This window comes from Cetorhinus maximus, chromosome 5 (assembly GCF_964194155.1).
Source record: "Cetorhinus maximus chromosome 5, sCetMax3.hap1.1, whole genome shotgun sequence".
NCBI lineage: Eukaryota > Metazoa > Chordata > Chondrichthyes > Lamniformes > Cetorhinidae > Cetorhinus > Cetorhinus maximus.
The window spans coordinates 29152900-29169408 of record NC_135883.1 but is presented as its reverse complement, the minus strand read 5'-3'; the positions used below and the strand labels follow the sequence as shown (position 1 = coordinate 29169408).

Here is a 16509-nt window from a genome sequence, read left to right as displayed (position 1 = left end):
AGAAGAGTCATACGGACTCAAAACGTTAACTCTCCACGAATGGTGTCAGAGCTGCTGAGTTTTTCCAGCATTTTCTGTTTTTATTGCATAAGATTTTATATTTAGTATAAGCTTGCCTTTGAACAGAATAGAACCCGTTTTGACAGAGAATGACAAATCTTTGTCCCTGTGTGTATATTCTTTCCCGGCATTGGTGCTGTCCTCTTTTCAGCTTTGTATGTATCTGTGGCTTTCTCTGTATATTGGTTGGTTGCTCTTTGTGTGCATCTGGGATTCATCTCTACCACTGTATGTTGCTGGCTTTCGTTCCGTCTTCGTGCCCCTGTGGTTCTAACACACACTTTGCTTCTACATTTATAAATTTCAGTAATTATGTATTGTTCTCTTCTTGGTCCTTCGTCTTCGTCTATCTGGAATCTTAACTCTATTCCTGTGCATATTAGTGTTTTCCTTTTTGTTCTAGGATACGTCCATGGTTACAGTACATTTGGCCACTGTCTATGCCAGTGCGTTTCTCAACTAGAGCTATCTACACTACTACATCTTGATATTTGTTTTAACTATCCAATTCCACGAAATGAAAATAGGGCCTCTGCCTCAGAGGCTGTATTAAAGTATTTCATGTCCTAATGACCCTTTCTGGGGGCAAAATCTTCAAACATCCCCTTCTGTTCTTCAAATTACAATCCTTGGCCTCGTTCCCAATTCAGCAATAATATTTCAGTTTACCCTTTTAAAACCTGTCAAAATTTTGAAAACCTCCTATCAGACCACACCACGCTTAGTTTTTCACTCCCCAGTGAACAATTGAACATCTTCAATTTTTTGAGTCTTTACTAATTATTATCTTTCATTCCTGTAATCAATATAGTGGATCGGTGCCATATCCTTACCATGATTATACTACGTTTCAGAGTACCAGGAATTGCATACAGCACTCCAATTGTGCCCTAGCCATGCCTTGTACAAAGTGAGCATCACTACCTTGCTTAATCTCACTATGTATAAAACTAATTCCATTTGCCATTTTATGGCCTTTTCTACCTGCAATCCCACATTTAACATTTCCGTAAGGCTTATCCCAACTCTGCTTTGCTACAAAATCGAGGAAGTGGCAATTTTAAATGGAAATGGTACAATTGAATGTGTAAATTCATAAAAATTGTGAACGTGTGGTATTATTCTGAGCTATTTCTCTGAAATTCAACCTCGAGTTATCCGGGGCATTTGCTGTCTAACATTTAGTGTTATTTATTCTCAGTTACTGCTAAAACATACATTTGAAAACTTGTTTTTAAGTTTCAATTTTGAATGACTTTTTAACATTAAACATACACAGAGGAAGACTGTTAAACCAAGTAAGGGGCAGTTTGAAAACTAAATCGTTTTCCTTGGAGCAACAAAGGTTGAGAGGGGACCGGATAGAAGTGTCTAAGATGATGAACGGCATAGATAGGGTGGATAGGAAAGCACATTTTTCATTAGTGGAGGGGTCAATATCCAGGGGGCAAAGGTAAGCGGTAGAAGGCTAAGACGGGAGTTGAGGAGAAATTTTTTTCACCCAGAGGGTGGTGGGAGTCTGGAACTCACTGCCTGGAAGGTTGGTTGAGTCAGAAACTCTCGTAACATTTAATAAGTATTTAGATATTCACTTGCGTTGCCATAGCCTCCAGGGCTATGGGTCAAGCACTGGAAAATGGGATTAGTGTAGTCAGATGTTTGTTGATCTGCACAGACACGATGGGCCAAATGGCCTCCATTTGTGCCGTAGACGTCTATGAGTCTATGTCAAAAGAAAAATGCAGCGGACGTTGGGAATCTGAAATAGAATCACGGACACAGAATTTTAAGGGCACAGAAGGCCATTCGGCCCATCGTGTCTGCACCGGCTCTCCAAATGAGCACCATGACATGGTACCAATGCCCTGCACAATGTTTGAACAGAAACAATCATCTAATGCCCTGGAAAAGCTTTAGCAGGTCAGGCAGCATCTGTGGAAGGAAACAGGGTTAACCAGCTGTCTGACCGGAGGTTTTCCAGCATTTTCTGTCTCTACCGATATTCGCCTGTCTCTTTAAAAAAATAAAATAAATTTCCAATGCACTTTCCCCCATAGTTTGAATCAGCAGTGCAGCAACAACGTAAAGCTATCGAAAAAGTACACATAAAAACAGGTCCTTTTTTATAATCGAAGGAGTTTAATTTCCCATTCAGAGTTACTGGTCTGGAATTGTTCATTTTGGTAGCCATGTTCTTCGACGTTTCCTTTCTTTCCTGCCTCCCAACCTGTCTATAATGTTTTCTGAAGCTAAGAAACGAGTGTTTAGAGAAAATGGGGAGAGGGGGACATATTTTTAAAAGTTCTCCGCGGTTTCTTGCTGTGATATCCAAGAGGTTGAACTTTAATTTCTGCAAGCTCCAGGACAATCCCTCCAGTTGAAGGGAAGGGCAAGATGGCGGCGGAGCGCAGACAAGCGGCCGGGGCCCGGCTAGCCCAGAGCGCATGCGCCGGAGCGTCCGCGGCGGGGGGGGCGTCTTCTGAGCATGCGCGGCACCATATTGCCGTTTGCGGCGGAGGGAACGGGAGGCGGGAGAGAGAGAAAGGTGGGGGGTGGCTGAGAGATAGAGGAGAAGAGTGAGAGGGAGGGAGTGTGGGAGAAAGAGAGTGACGGGGAGAGTGGGGCGGGGGGGTGGGTGAGGTCTTTCGGTGGGCGGTGGAGCCCGTCCTCAGGCTAGTCCGGCAGGATCGGGCTGTGCCCGGGGGTTTTGAGGGGGGGGTGGGGGGTTGTCGCCGGCCTGAGTGAGTGGCCGAGCTCTGTTTGATCACAACAACAAAACCCCAGCATGGAGGAACATTGCAGCCGGACAGCCACAACACCGAGCCACAGTGAGTCTTACTGAGCCCTGGCACCAGCCTGATCGTCTGTCTGTGTAATCTCCATTCTTTCCCCTCTCCACCCTCCTGTCTTGTTGTACATGTCTAAAACCCGTCTCACACTGGGTACCTCCTCAACACCAAGATGGCACTGCTTCTCTTGGCCTCATTCAGTTTTAACCTGACGTAACGCGGGCAATCTCTTTTTTTTTAACATTATCATGCTTTTCTTTAAAAGATGAATCCACGCGCACGTGTGCACAACACGCCGGGATTGTTTATGTTCACTACAGTGTTTACTCCACCGTGAAGTCAAATCTTGGCAAGAGTAGGTTGCTATTGAATTGCACAAAAAAAAGGGAATTAAACAGAAGTTCGAGTTTGGGGGGGAACGTGGGGTGGGTTGTAGGGATGTATGTAATATATGGGTAGATACCATTTTTTTTTGTTTGGATCTTTGAGTTCTGGGCCTGGTAGTGGGAGCACACTGTGTTCTCTGCAATATGTTTACAGAGTAACTGTTACCTCCAGTAATTCCGAATCACTTGCAGTTTGGTAGTTTTTTTGCTTCACGGTTCTACCATGTTTCTAGGATTGGTGAGGCTTTCAAATGGATGTTCTTCTGGATTTTACTTCAGTTATTTGGGTGTAAGCAGATTATATCCCCGAACACAAGACTAACGAGTGGTGCCCACTATTAATAATAATATAAGAACAGAGCTCTCTAATGTCCTATTAAAAACAAATTAATTAACATTACTGCCTTGTAGTATAATCTCAACAGTGGATCAGAAAGAATAGCCTAAAGCTAATGTTACTACAGTCCCTTGAAGAATAATTATTGGCAGTCACTTAATGTCTTGAATTGGTCTTAGAGCACTTTTTTTTTGTTGTTGTGTGGGATACCTTTTTCTTATAAAATCCTGTAGGAGACACTGGAGTCTGAGTTACTCCTGGCCCTTCTGGATCAGGTGGGCACAGGCAAAGTGGAAGAGAGGTAGGCAGTGACCGTCGCAATTTTGCAGCGCCTAACATGGGCCTGTGGATGGCCATTTTTGCTAACTGCAGGAACATCTGTGAATGCTGATTGACCTGTTCTGATATACGTTTTCTGTTGTGGCATTGATCATTATCCATTGTCAGGTTTTAAAGTAGGATAATTAGGAATGGCGTTCCTTTCAGTGTGAAACACTTGCCTCAAAATCTGTAATTTGAAAATAGTGAAGATCTTAAGACAGCTGTGATGTAATTTGTTGGTTTCCTTGGTATATTTGACATGGTGACTGACCTTCCTCCACTGTAAATACTGAAGCGAAGTAGTTATTCAGCATGGTCACTATTTCCTTATTTTCAATGACAGTATTCCCATTCTCAGTTTTGAAGCTGCCCACATCGCTCCTGACCATCTGTTTTTCATCTAATTGTAAAAAAAAATTGTGTTGATTTTGATTTTATTGCAAATTTTGTCTATAATCTTTCGATAACTCTTTGTGTTTTGCCACACTTTGCTGTTCTTGGTATCTCCCCATTCACCAGAATCTCTGTGGAGTTTTATTTTTGCAATTTTATGTGCTTTTATTTTTCATTTTGTGCTGTCTCTTTCGTTGTCTATGGCTGTCTTTTTGACACATTAAATTATTTCTGGAACACTTCTCATTGATCATCTGTCATTTTACCCATTAACAGATTTGCCCAGTTTACCATGGACAGTCTCTATCTCATCCCATTAAAGTGAGCCTTACCTAAATTTGGAATCTTTTCTGTTTTGTTCTCTTTCAAACACTGCATTAAACCCTCTATCATATTATGATCACTATTAGGTAAAGGTTCATGCATTGTTAGGCCGTTAACTAAATCTAGCTCAATACCTTTACAAAATTTAATATGGTATGCCACTTTGTATGCCTGAGGTGTGTGCCCTATGACTTGGAAATATATCGCTGATCCTTCATTGTTGCTGGGTCAAAATCCTGGAACTCCCTCCCTAACAGCACTTTGGGTGTACCTACACCACATGGACTGCAGCAGTTCACAAAGGCAGCTCACCACTGCCTCCCCAAATTAGGGATAGGCAATAAATGCTGGCCTAGCCAGCGACACTCACATCCCATGAATGAATGCTGCAGAAAACTATCCCAAACACTCAAATTCGCTTACTTTCTAACATGCTAGTCAGCCTAGCCCAGTCGAAATGAAATAAAAAATCCCCAATTAAAACTACTCTGCCTTTGTCACATGCTTGCCTTCTCTGCATTTATTCAATGTTCCACTTTATAGCTGTTACAAGGGGGCATTTATGTAACTGCTACAACAGTTTTTAAATCTTCTAAAAAAAATTTGCATATAGCGCTTTTCATGACCATCAAACACCTTGAAGCACTTAACAATCAATATACTATTTCGAAGTGTAGTCACTGTTGTAACGTAGGAAACACAGCAGCCAATTTGCCCCCAGCAAGCTCCCACAAACAGCAATGTGACAATAACCAGATAATCTGTTTTTGTGATATTGATTGAGGGATAAATATTGGCCAGGGCACTGGTGATGAGCCCACTGCTCTTCTTTAAAATAGTGCTGTGGGATCATTTTCACCTACCCGAACAGGCAAATGGGGCCTTGGTTTAATGTCCCATCCAAAAGACGGCACTTCCAACAGTGCAGCACTCCTTCAGTGTTGCACTGGAATGTCAGCATTGATTTTTGAGCTTAAGCCCTGGAGTGGGACCTTATGATTGAGGCGAGAGTGCTACCAACTGAGCCATGGCCGACACCTGTCTACCCATGAAGTCAGCACAGCCTGCTTACCCTTGTTATATCCTGTCTAATTGAAGTGATTTCACACTTAATTACTAGAACTTCTCCTCAACCTCTACCATCCTTATCACTCGTATAAACCTTATAACTTGGTGTATTTAGTTCCTAGTCCTGATAGTGTTGCAACTCTGACTCAGTAATGGCCACCATGCCATACCTTTGAAATTGAATTTGTGGTTGCAATGCAATCAGTTTGTTCCATATACTCTGTGCTTGTATCAAGAACACTTATTTAACCACATTTCTCAGTTTTTTATCCTGGTTTAATTATTTCTTATCTTTTAAGTTTTCCTTTACCTGCAGTGCATAAACCACAATTTATATTCAGCTCTCTTCACTTTTGTTGGCTTCTGAACTATTATTTATTCTATCTTTTCCACCTGAGCCCCCCTCCCACCCCACTTACAGTTTCAAGTCCTTGTGACCGCCCTGTTTATACTTTCTGCAAGGAACCTAGTCCCAGCCCTGTTCTGCTGGTTCCTGCCCCAACAGTACTGTTCTTTCTAGTACTGGTTCTGGTGTCCCATTAAAATGGAACCCCTCTTTCCCACACCACTTCTTCAACCACATGTTCACCTCCTTTATCATCTTATACCTATGCCAGTTTGTGCGTGGCTTGGGTAATAATTCAGAGATTATAACCCTTGAGGACCTGTTTTAATTTAGTTTCTAGATCCTGGTGCTCTCCAAATAAAACCTGTTGCCTACTCTTCCCTATGTTGTTGGTCAAAATGTGGATCACAGTGACCGGAACCTGCCCTTGCTCCTCCAATATATTTTCAAGTCAGTTCAAGATGCCCATTTAAAATTCTCTCCTTGTTTTCAAATCGCACCGTTACCTCACCCCTTTCTACCTCTGTGACCTTCTTCAACCTTACAACTTTGAGATCTCTGCACCCAACTAATTCTGGTCTCATGTACATCCCCAGTTTTAATCACTCCAGCAATGGCAGCCATGTCCATGTCTTCAGCTGCGTCGGCCCTAACACTGGAATTCCCTCTATAACCTTTCGACCTCGCTGCCTCTCTCCTCTAAGATGCTCCATAAAACTTACCTCTCTGACCAAGTTTATAGTTACTTGCCCTTACTTGACTCAATATCAGATTTTGTTTCATAACACTCCTGTGAAGCTCCTTGGGGCATTTTACTGTGTTAAAGGTACTGTAGAAATGCAAGTTGTTATCCTGTGTACTCGATAAGTGACATTATTAAAGTAAGGACAGTTTAAATCAAATGCCTTAGTTCCACAATATTGATATGCTATTCCTAAATGGCATTGTTTGGGAGTAGGTTTTTGGAGTATTGACAACACTGTTTCTCCTTTTTTTCTATGAAAATACATCAATGTATAAGTTCGGTTGCTTTTTATTGAATTTTATTTCAATATTATTAACACTTTAATTTTGAAAATTGAAGGTTGATCTAATTTTACTCTTTTTCTAACAGCAAAAAAGCCACGTTTTGATGTATCCCTAGTACGCCTAACACAACAATTTATGGAACTTGTTAAGGCAGCTCCTGATGGTGTTCTTGACATGAACGATGTTGCAAGAGTGCTTGGGGTGCGAAAGAGAAGGGTTTATGATATCACCAATGTACTGGATGGGATTCGCCTTGTGAGAAAAAAATCCAAAAACTTAATTGAGTGGATGTAAGTTCCTTTTTACAATAAATTGATTTATTTTGTAAAATTCAACAGTATTCATTGGAAGTACCTCTGCTTCATTTTTTGTCCATCCATTGAAAAGCTGGGCCCTGAAGCACATGATATGTGATGCTTTTCAAGACCCCCTGATTTTTTTTATCCTGGCATCATCTTGGCTGGAAGTTCACTTCCCTTTTACTTTAAGGTGAATGGAGCTAACAAGTGGAAGCACATTATTATTCATTAAAGCCTTTTTATAATTTTATTTGCTCCGAATCCAAGATTGAATTCAGCCTAGGCTAATTAAATGCAAGTTTTATTTTCTGTGCCTGCTGTGCTGCATGGGTCCACAAAAATGTAATAGCAGGTAACAGGGAAATGTTAAATGGGGTACTCAAAGAAGAGTAAAACTGAATTTAAGTATATTAAAATTACAAACCAGGACATAGGAACTTAGGACCTAGGAGCAGGGTGAGCCATTGAACCCTTCAAGCCTCCTCCACCATTCAGTAAACACATGGCTGATCTGTTTGTGGTCTAAGCTCCACTTTGCCATCTGTGCCCCACAGCCCTTAACTTCCTTGTCTATCAAAAATCTGCCTTGAATAAATTCAGTGACCCAGCCTCCACTGCTTTCTGGGGAAACTAATTGCACATGTTAATGATCCTTTGAGAGAAAAAAAATTATCTTTTCTGCCTTAAATGGTAGACCTCTTATTCTTAGACTGTGTCCTCTGGTTCTAGTATCTCCCAAATGGAAACATCCTATCAAATCCCTTCAGGATCTTATATGTTTCAGCAAGATAATCTCTTATTCTTCTAAATTCCAATGGGTATAGGCCCAACGTGTTCAACCTTCGTAAGATAAACTTTCTCTGTACTGCCTCTAATGCAATTATATATTTTTTCAAAAAGGAGACAAAAACTGTACACAGTATTCTAGATGTGGTCTCACCTAGCTAGGTCCTATACACTGCAGTAAAACTTTCCTACTTTTATATTCCATTCCCCTTGCAATAAATGCCAGCTTTCAATTTGCCTTCCTAATCACTTGATGTAACTGCATACTAACTTTTTGTGATTCATGTATCAGAGCACCCAGATCCCTCTGCACCACTGAGTTCTGCAATATCTCTCTCCATTTAAATAACATACCGCTTTTCTAGTCTTTGTGCCAAAGTGGACAAGTTCACATTTTCCCACATTATGCTCCATCTGCAAAATTTTTGCCCGCTCACTTAACCTGTCTATACCCCTTTGCCGACACTCGACCTCCTTTCGACAAATTACTCATCTACCTATCTTGATGCCATCGACAAATTTAGCCACCATACATTCCACCATTCCTACATTACAGGCAATGAAGTGCATATACATTTCATAATTTAAGTACTTTATTCAGGACCCAAGGCCTAGACCCTGAGCTCTGGAATTCCCTCCCTAAATCTCTTCGCCTTTCTTCCTTTAAGACACTCCTCTTTGAACAAGCTTTGGCCAGATGCAGGAAAACTAAAGATCATAGCATATTAATTGACCTTTGAAGCCTCCAAAACTTCTTCCAAGAAACTAGTATCAACTTGTACGCTGAGTATAAGATGTAAAGTGCTGGTGTGGGTGGTCGCCATTTTGAAATTGAAAAAAAAACTGATTCATATTAAAATAACATTGCACAGTTTATTGAATGAATTAATTGTACAAAAATACTTTTAATCACAATCAAAGCATTTTAAAATCATCAAACTTATTGTCTTGGGCAACTGCTGCAAAGAGTTCATAGAATGCATTCTGAGTCACTTTGGCTGTAGCATCACTGTAATGACCCCATTCTGAATCAGATGTGGCACTTTTGCTTTCAGAATCATCCCTTTGCAAAAACAAACATAACAGTACCGAAGAAGAGTCATATTGGACTTGAAACATTAACTCTGTTTCCCTCTCCACAGATGCTGCCAGACCTGCTGAGTTTTTCCAGCATTTTCTGTTTTTATTTTGTCTTTAACAATGCAGCTGGATGTTGTTGGGACACTAGTCTTTGCTGTGTTCCATGCACTAAGACAATTTTGAATACAATAAAGAGTGATTCGAATTAGATTCATCGGATAGATATAGAGAAACTGTTTCTCTTGGCTGGGGGCCATAGTCTAAAATATAGAGCCAGACCTCTTCAGGAGTGAAATTAGGGAATACTTAGACACAAGGTAGAAGTTTGAAAAACTCTTCCACAAATGGCAAATGTAAATTTTGAGTCTGATATTGATGGATGCTTGTAATCCAAGGTACTAAAGGATATGGGGCAAAGCAATTGGATTTAAATTGCAGATCAACCATAATCCATTAAATGGAACATGTTCAAGGGGCTAAATAGCCTACTGTTGCTTTGTTCTATGAATTGGCTAAAGACTGTTATCTGTGATGGTGGGGACCAGTGTTTCCTCTGAGCTGCATGCCGTGCAACAGTCTATCAAATTTTGTGCACTTAATTATTACAGCCACGCACATCCTGATGGTTAAATGAGGTTTACCGCCGCTATAGCGCACAAGCGAAGAATTGGTAGACTTCCTCATGACAGGAAATTACGGATGAGAACCAGGCCTGACAAGATTAATCAGGTGGAATTAACAGCCAAAATTTTAAAAATTAATTTATGGGATGTGGGTATCACTAGCTAGGCCAGCATTTATTGCCTATCCTTAACTGTCCATCACTCATCAGTTCCTGGAGCTCGAAGCTACTTGTCTTCCCTTCAGCCTGTTCCCTGACCCTCCTGTTTGCCACTTTCCTCCCCAACTCTCCCAGTCGCTTGCTCAGTTCCTTCCTGTCACCACCCCAGTCCTGAGATCTTGCTCACAGTGAGGGTTTGTGGGAGGGAGGCAACAAGCGGAAGGGTCCAGGAGAGGCCCAGGCAGGAAGCAGCGAGCTGGAGATAAGTTGAAAAGAGTTGTTAAGCTATTGAAAAATAGAAGATTTTTGGGCCAATTAATACCATAGTTCTGGTCATTCTGCTGAAATTGGTTTTGTAGAATTATTAAAGGAAGATTGATCCTAAAGACATTCAACGAATTAAAAACACAAGGACATTTCTAGGGAGTTTGTGGAAAGTTTAGGATTCTGAGTCCAGATCTCCAATTAACGATGCAAAGTTCTGTGTGGGACATTTTAAACCCTTAACCCCCAAATACCATCTCTGTCTCCAATTCACTTCTGTATGCATTGTGCATAGAATTTACTTTAAAAATGGTGAACCAGTTTATTACTTCACAATTCATAGATTTTTAACTTTAAAATCTGTAGATGGAATAAATGCGATTACTTCCCCCAAAAGTCAATTTCCCTCTGGGGTTCCATTCTCTCTTCACCATAATGCTCTCCCCAGTTCCCACATGTGATTTCCTCGTTTCAATATTCACTTAATTTACAGGGACGCTGTCTCTCTGACCTTCACCTCCCGGTTCACAAGAGCCAACCACTCTCCAAATTCAGAGAGACCCTTTATCTCTGCCTGATTATATGTGTTGATGTGAAGAAATGACTGAGCTATTTTTATCACTATTCATAACAGTTTTAAGTAAAGAAAACACTCAATAAGCTGAAAAAATAAAAGTTGCCTTTTCCATATTTTTTGTCAATTCAAAAGGCAAGCCTCCTTAGCTTTTTCTATTTTGAGCTTGTCAAGTTGAAACAAAGGATACTTGTCTTACGCCATCAACACCAATTCAACTTTTCTTCTGTCAAATAACTAAAATGCAAGCTACAATATAAAAACTAACAAACACCTCTCTCATGTATGGTGGTGGTATTATGGTACCGAAACTAAAACCGAGAGGTCTTGAGTTCAAATGCCACCATGGTAAATTTAAAATTGAATTCAGTAAATCTGGTCATTTGTGGACTAGCATGTTACTATGTCAGTGGCTGGGGGTGATTTGTTTTCTTCTTCCATACCTATGATAACTTAAAAATATATGTTAGATATAGGTTTTTTTGTTTCTAGTGGTGGCACACATTGTTTTTTGATATTGGTACATATAAAAAAGTTCCTTCCGCACGTGGATGGAGAAAGTTAAAGAGAACATTAGTGGGGACCTCGGGAGGAGGCCAAGAAAGATCATCCGCACTTTTGACTGAAAATAGTGGGGAATGCTTCATTCTGACTGAAGATGGTTGGGATTGCTTCATCCTTGCCTTTTGTATGTTGAGCTCCATCATCTTTGAGGATGGGAGTGTTCATATAGCTTCCTGTTTTGTAAGTTGTTTAATTGTCCACCACCATTCACAGCTTGATATGCCTTTCGGCTTGATGACGTAGGAGTGGTGGATATAAATGCCATGAAGCTGCAGATTGTGGTGCAGCATAGTTCTGCTGCTATCGCCTATGGCCCACAGCATCTCGGGTATGCCCAATTTTAAGCTGCAAGACCTGTTAATCTTATCCCACTTAGCTCAGTGGTAGTGCCACATGGCATGATGCAGGGTGTCCCACAGAATGAAGAGAGCACTCAGTCTCCACAAGGACTGTGCAGTTGTCACTCTTGTGGACAGATGCATCTGCAACAGGTGGACTATTGAGGACAAGATCAAGTAAGTTATTCCCTCTTACTGGCTCTTGTCTCCTGCCACAGATGTAGTCTGACAGCTATTCCCTTCAGCTCTCAACCAGTTCAGTCAGTGGTGGTACTAGTAAGTCACTCTTGATGATGAACAGTGAAGTCCCTGACCCAGAGTATATGTGGTACCCTTGCAACCGTCTATATCCTTTTAAGTAGTGTTTAACATGGAAGAGTACTGATGAAACATTTCTCTGGTAATTGTCCTTTACAGCATTGTACTAACTTGCAAAGCAACTTATTCCCCTTCATACTGTTTTATTTATGCCTAATTCTAGCCACTGAAAATATATAACTGCTCTACCAACTAACTTCCCATTATTTATCTCATATCTATTTTTCATGTTTGAGCTTGGATGTTGAGTTTCAAAAGCTATTTAACTTTGGAGATAATTTAACTAGCCTAATTTGTCCTTCCTCTCCTAGAGACGCTGTTGTTCATGGTTAATGTTGTAAATACTGCTGCTCCTATTCTAAAAACCAGTGTAGAACTATATTTTTTCTGATTTTAGAGGCAAGAATCCAGAGGAAAGACTAGGATATGAGGCTCAGTCTCGAAAACTGAGAAAAGAACTGGCAGACTTGACAACAGTAGAGAATTCATTAGATGAATTAATCAAAGACTGTGCTCATCAGTTATACACGTTAACGGAAGACAAAGAAAATGCAAGATATCCTTTTGGTTCTTAAGGAAGTTGTTTTTGCATGTCTGTTTTTTTGTTGAAGGCTTTAAGATTCTTTACTTTGTTCAAATAATGCCATTTTACAAAAATAAGTTATATAACTGCAATTGAAGTTTCAAGAAGATGGATGTGACAAATGTTGCTTTTGTCTGTAGTAAATTTTTAATTGGGATTCTTTATGGTTAGAAGCAGCGCATGAGGAATTTGAATCCCAAAGACGCTACGTTATTTCTCAAAGAAGAAACCACAAGCACATAAGATAAGTTGGTTGCAGTAGTCTTCACAGGGTGCAAAGTGTTGGGCAAAATGCAGCATGGTGTCGCAATTGATCATAAGCATTTCAATCGGACTTGTTGGCATTGCCAAGATTGGCCATCTGGTCATTATTAACAAGGGAATGGACATCTTTTGCTTGGACGTTTCTGGCTATACTTCTAAGTTGCCTCTCCACTTATCAAAGAATAAGACTGAGACTGGATTAGTGAGTTTGATGGACGGCTTTACCTAACACCATTGAAAAGGGAACAAGGTCATTGGCTCCTTTGGACAGTAGGGTTATTCAATGACTGGATTGTACTGGGCTCCATAGCTCAAGAGTCAAGTCTCAGCTTTCCAGCCATCAGGATAGTTCTATGTTTTAACACTGCATCAACCAGCTGAGAAGCAAGGTTAGTTTAAAGGCTGTAACCTGTTGGATAGTGTAAGATCTGAGCTTCTGATTGGGGAAGCGAATGGCATCTTCATTATTTTATTTAATAAAGCGGACACTGAAGAGTATGATTAGTTGTTTTATACAATTTCTTTATCTGTTTGCTGTTGGTTTTCAGGCTCCATGTCAGTCTGCTAAGAGTGTAGAGTTAGTCTGCTTTTCGAAGAGAGAAGAATCTTGTTGTAGTACCTAGTACACTCCAATAGCTGTTTTGCATCTACCTAGATAATTGGCCAGGTTAAAGCATGCTCTGAATTGTAAGGTATATGATATCCGCCTATTATAATATGTAGGAACAGGCATAGGCCATTCAGCCCCTTGAACCTGCTCCAACATTCAAAAAGATCATGGCTGATCTGGTTGTGGCCTTAACTCCAATTCCTTGCCTGTCCCCTCCCTAACCCTCGACTCCCTCGTAGCTGGTTATGAGAAATATCTAAAATTTGAGCTAGACCATGTGATTTTTGTCCCTGGCTTGGATTGCAGGAATGCGGAAAGATTTGGTGGGGGTGGTGGGAACTAAAGTTACAGTACCAATGGAAAAATTGCATTTCCTGATGTTTTCTGTATATATTTTCTTATTCCGTGGTGGTGATAATCTTTACAGTTGGTTTTTGACATCTAAGGGGTAGAATTTTAGGTAACCATTGTTTCTAGGAATAGTACCACAAGTAGGATTGACTTTGTGACTGCTCTTCTATGTAGTTTTTTGGGGGTGGGATGGGAAGGAAACCTTGTAGTGCTGTTGTATCAGCTAATGTGTTCCGACCTTGAGTGTTAACAGCTCTTGTACTGCTCCAGTCAACTAGACTGACAAGTGGTGGGGGGTTTCATTGTAGAGCGTGGAAGCTAGCACAAGGAAGATAATGTAGTTATATTAATAGAGTCAGTCTATTATTCTGATAGAAATTCTTATAATACTCCATATTGTGAAACAGTTAGAGTTCATCATTAGGTGTTGTAGTTGGCCTTTCATCATAGGAACTGGTTTAATATCCAGCCTACACTGATGGAATGAATGTCTCGGTCTTCTAATTAAAGATTAGGAAATGAATTTGAAAAGTCTTAATCTGGTTCTTGTTGCAATGAGTCTACAGAATAAACACTGTAATGTGACGCAAAAATTATAGGAATGCTGGTGTAAGAAATGGAAAATGTTATGCATTTCATTCTGGACATTTGTAAAGTTGGAGCTAAGGCACATTATTGGACAGCTTAATTGTGCATCTGACTGCGTTCTACCATATCTAGGAGTGTTTTCTGACAATATTCTATTCCTAGCACCAACAATAGCAAAGGATACTTAAACTGGAATTGGGAAAACAGGAAAAGGTAATCAAAAGCAAAGCTGAAGAGGTGAGTTTTGAGGAGGCCTTTTCATTATGAGGAGTGATGAAGCAAGATTGGGAGTTATATCAAGAGAATTCCCAATGTTGAAAGAGACCCCTACTGCATCAGCATGATGTTTTCTATTCCCCACACTAAGCCATGACCTGGCCTCTTAATAAAATTGACAGAAGTGGTGACTGAAGACTTTGCACTGATGTTGGAACGGGGCAAGGAACCATGGAAGTGTGAGTTTGTGGGAGTGGAGCAGCCCTCATCTTGGTGAGCACAATCTCACTAAATGGTTGTGTTTTTAAGAATGTACTTAAGTTGTCTCAGTGTCTACAGGATGAGAGAAACTATTGGTATAATTACCTTTTAAAGCCTGCTGTAGTATCATTCATTCACTGTTTTGAGATAAACCTGCATTAAGCTAGAATGATTAAACTTGAAACATGAGCAAACATTACTTTTTTTTTCTCTACAGATGTGTTTCCAGCATTTTTTGTATTTATTTCAGATTTTACACGGTATTTTACTCATGATGAAAATTGAATTCACCTTAAGTTGTAGAAGATTTGAATATGTGCTTTCATGTAGAAATTCAAAAATCATATGCATCTGTGTATCATTAAAGTCCCTGTATTTTCCATATATTGCAATAAGTTTAACTTAACAAAGGAATACACTAGCATATGTAACTTACCAGGACATAGACAACTTGCAAGCCTTCGAAGAACAGATTGTGATTGCAATCAAAGCTCCCCAAGAAACCAAATTGGAAGTACCTATTCCTAAAAAAGTAAGATGCTTCTTAACCATTTCAATTTCTAGCATATCTGTTGACCTGGAGATACCTGACTACATTCGTAAGCTGTGTTGAATTAGCATCTTAAAATGAAGCATTGTCACTGACTGCTGTCCTGCATATGGCAGTGGTTTGGGAGCAGACTGCTAACCCTGACTTTTCAAGTGGATAGAGATATGTGGCCCAGGGAATAGATGTTTTTTTTTAAACGAACATTTCACACAAGAGTTTCTAAAAATTAACATTGGGTAATCTTATGAAATTGGAGTTCAGGCATGTTAATGGGCCAATGCTGATGCTGGGTGTCTAGAATAGGAATATGTTTTGTTTTCAGTACAGAGATGCATTGCTTAATTGAACATAAAAATTATCCCCAACAAAAAAATAGACTTCATGGTTTCAATTGGAGGGCTCAAGTTTGAATCTCAAGATTAGCATCGTCACTGTGACTTTCTGGAGGTCATGACAAGATTGTTTGTACAAGTGAAGGAAGGAAAAAGTGCTCTTGTATCCTGTTCCAAGATGTCCATTGGTGGGCAACTGTGGAGCAGGAAAGAATGTTTAGAGGTAGAAGTTTCCTGGCAAGAATTTCCATTGACTTGAAGGAAATTGGTGCTCTAGAACTAATGAGGGGCAGAATCAGTTGAACACAAGAGCTTTACTAATTTCATTCCAGCACTAAAATGTACAATGCAAACTTATGGTTTATTATTGAAACCGCTTGGAGTTAGAATGGACTAAACAGGACCTTTTTTCCAGATTTATTTTCTCCAGGATTACTAATATCAAGAGGAAAGAGTTTTCATCCTATACAATTAATCTGGTTTCAAACACAAGCTCTGGAATCAATAAGAGACTGTTGTATACTACAAGAACACCATGTTCATGTTGCCTTTTTCAGAATGTGATATTTCAGGTCACCATTTGCTGTCAATCATCCTCTTTAGAGCAAAGCTCATACCTGTGATTGAACATGGGAACATTTTGGTCTGTTTGGCTCAATGTGAATTTTACACTAGAGTATTTCATCCTAACCATTAA

General features: G+C 40.0%; 1 protein-coding gene across 3 annotated transcripts in view; it reads left to right on the top strand.

The window, feature by feature from the left end:
- Window positions 1-2531: 2531 nt before the first annotated feature.
- e2f6 (E2F transcription factor 6) overlaps window positions 2532-16509 on the top strand; it is a 32978-nt gene continuing 19000 nt past the window's right edge. For 2 of the 3 annotated variants that reach the window (XR_013576580.1, XM_078541647.1), the window contains exons 1-4: window positions 2627-2888; window positions 7139-7343; window positions 12455-12614; window positions 15349-15462. Coding sequence is in view for 2 of the 3 variants with exons in the window: in XM_078541647.1 (XP_078397773.1) it covers window positions 2846-2888; window positions 7139-7343; window positions 12455-12614; window positions 15349-15462 (522 nt within the window). In the remaining variant the exon portion in view is untranslated. Of the gene's footprint in view, window positions 2889-7138; window positions 7344-12454; window positions 12615-15347; window positions 15463-16509 lie in introns of all 3 variants that reach the window. The other variant, XM_078541646.1, reaches the window with a different exon arrangement.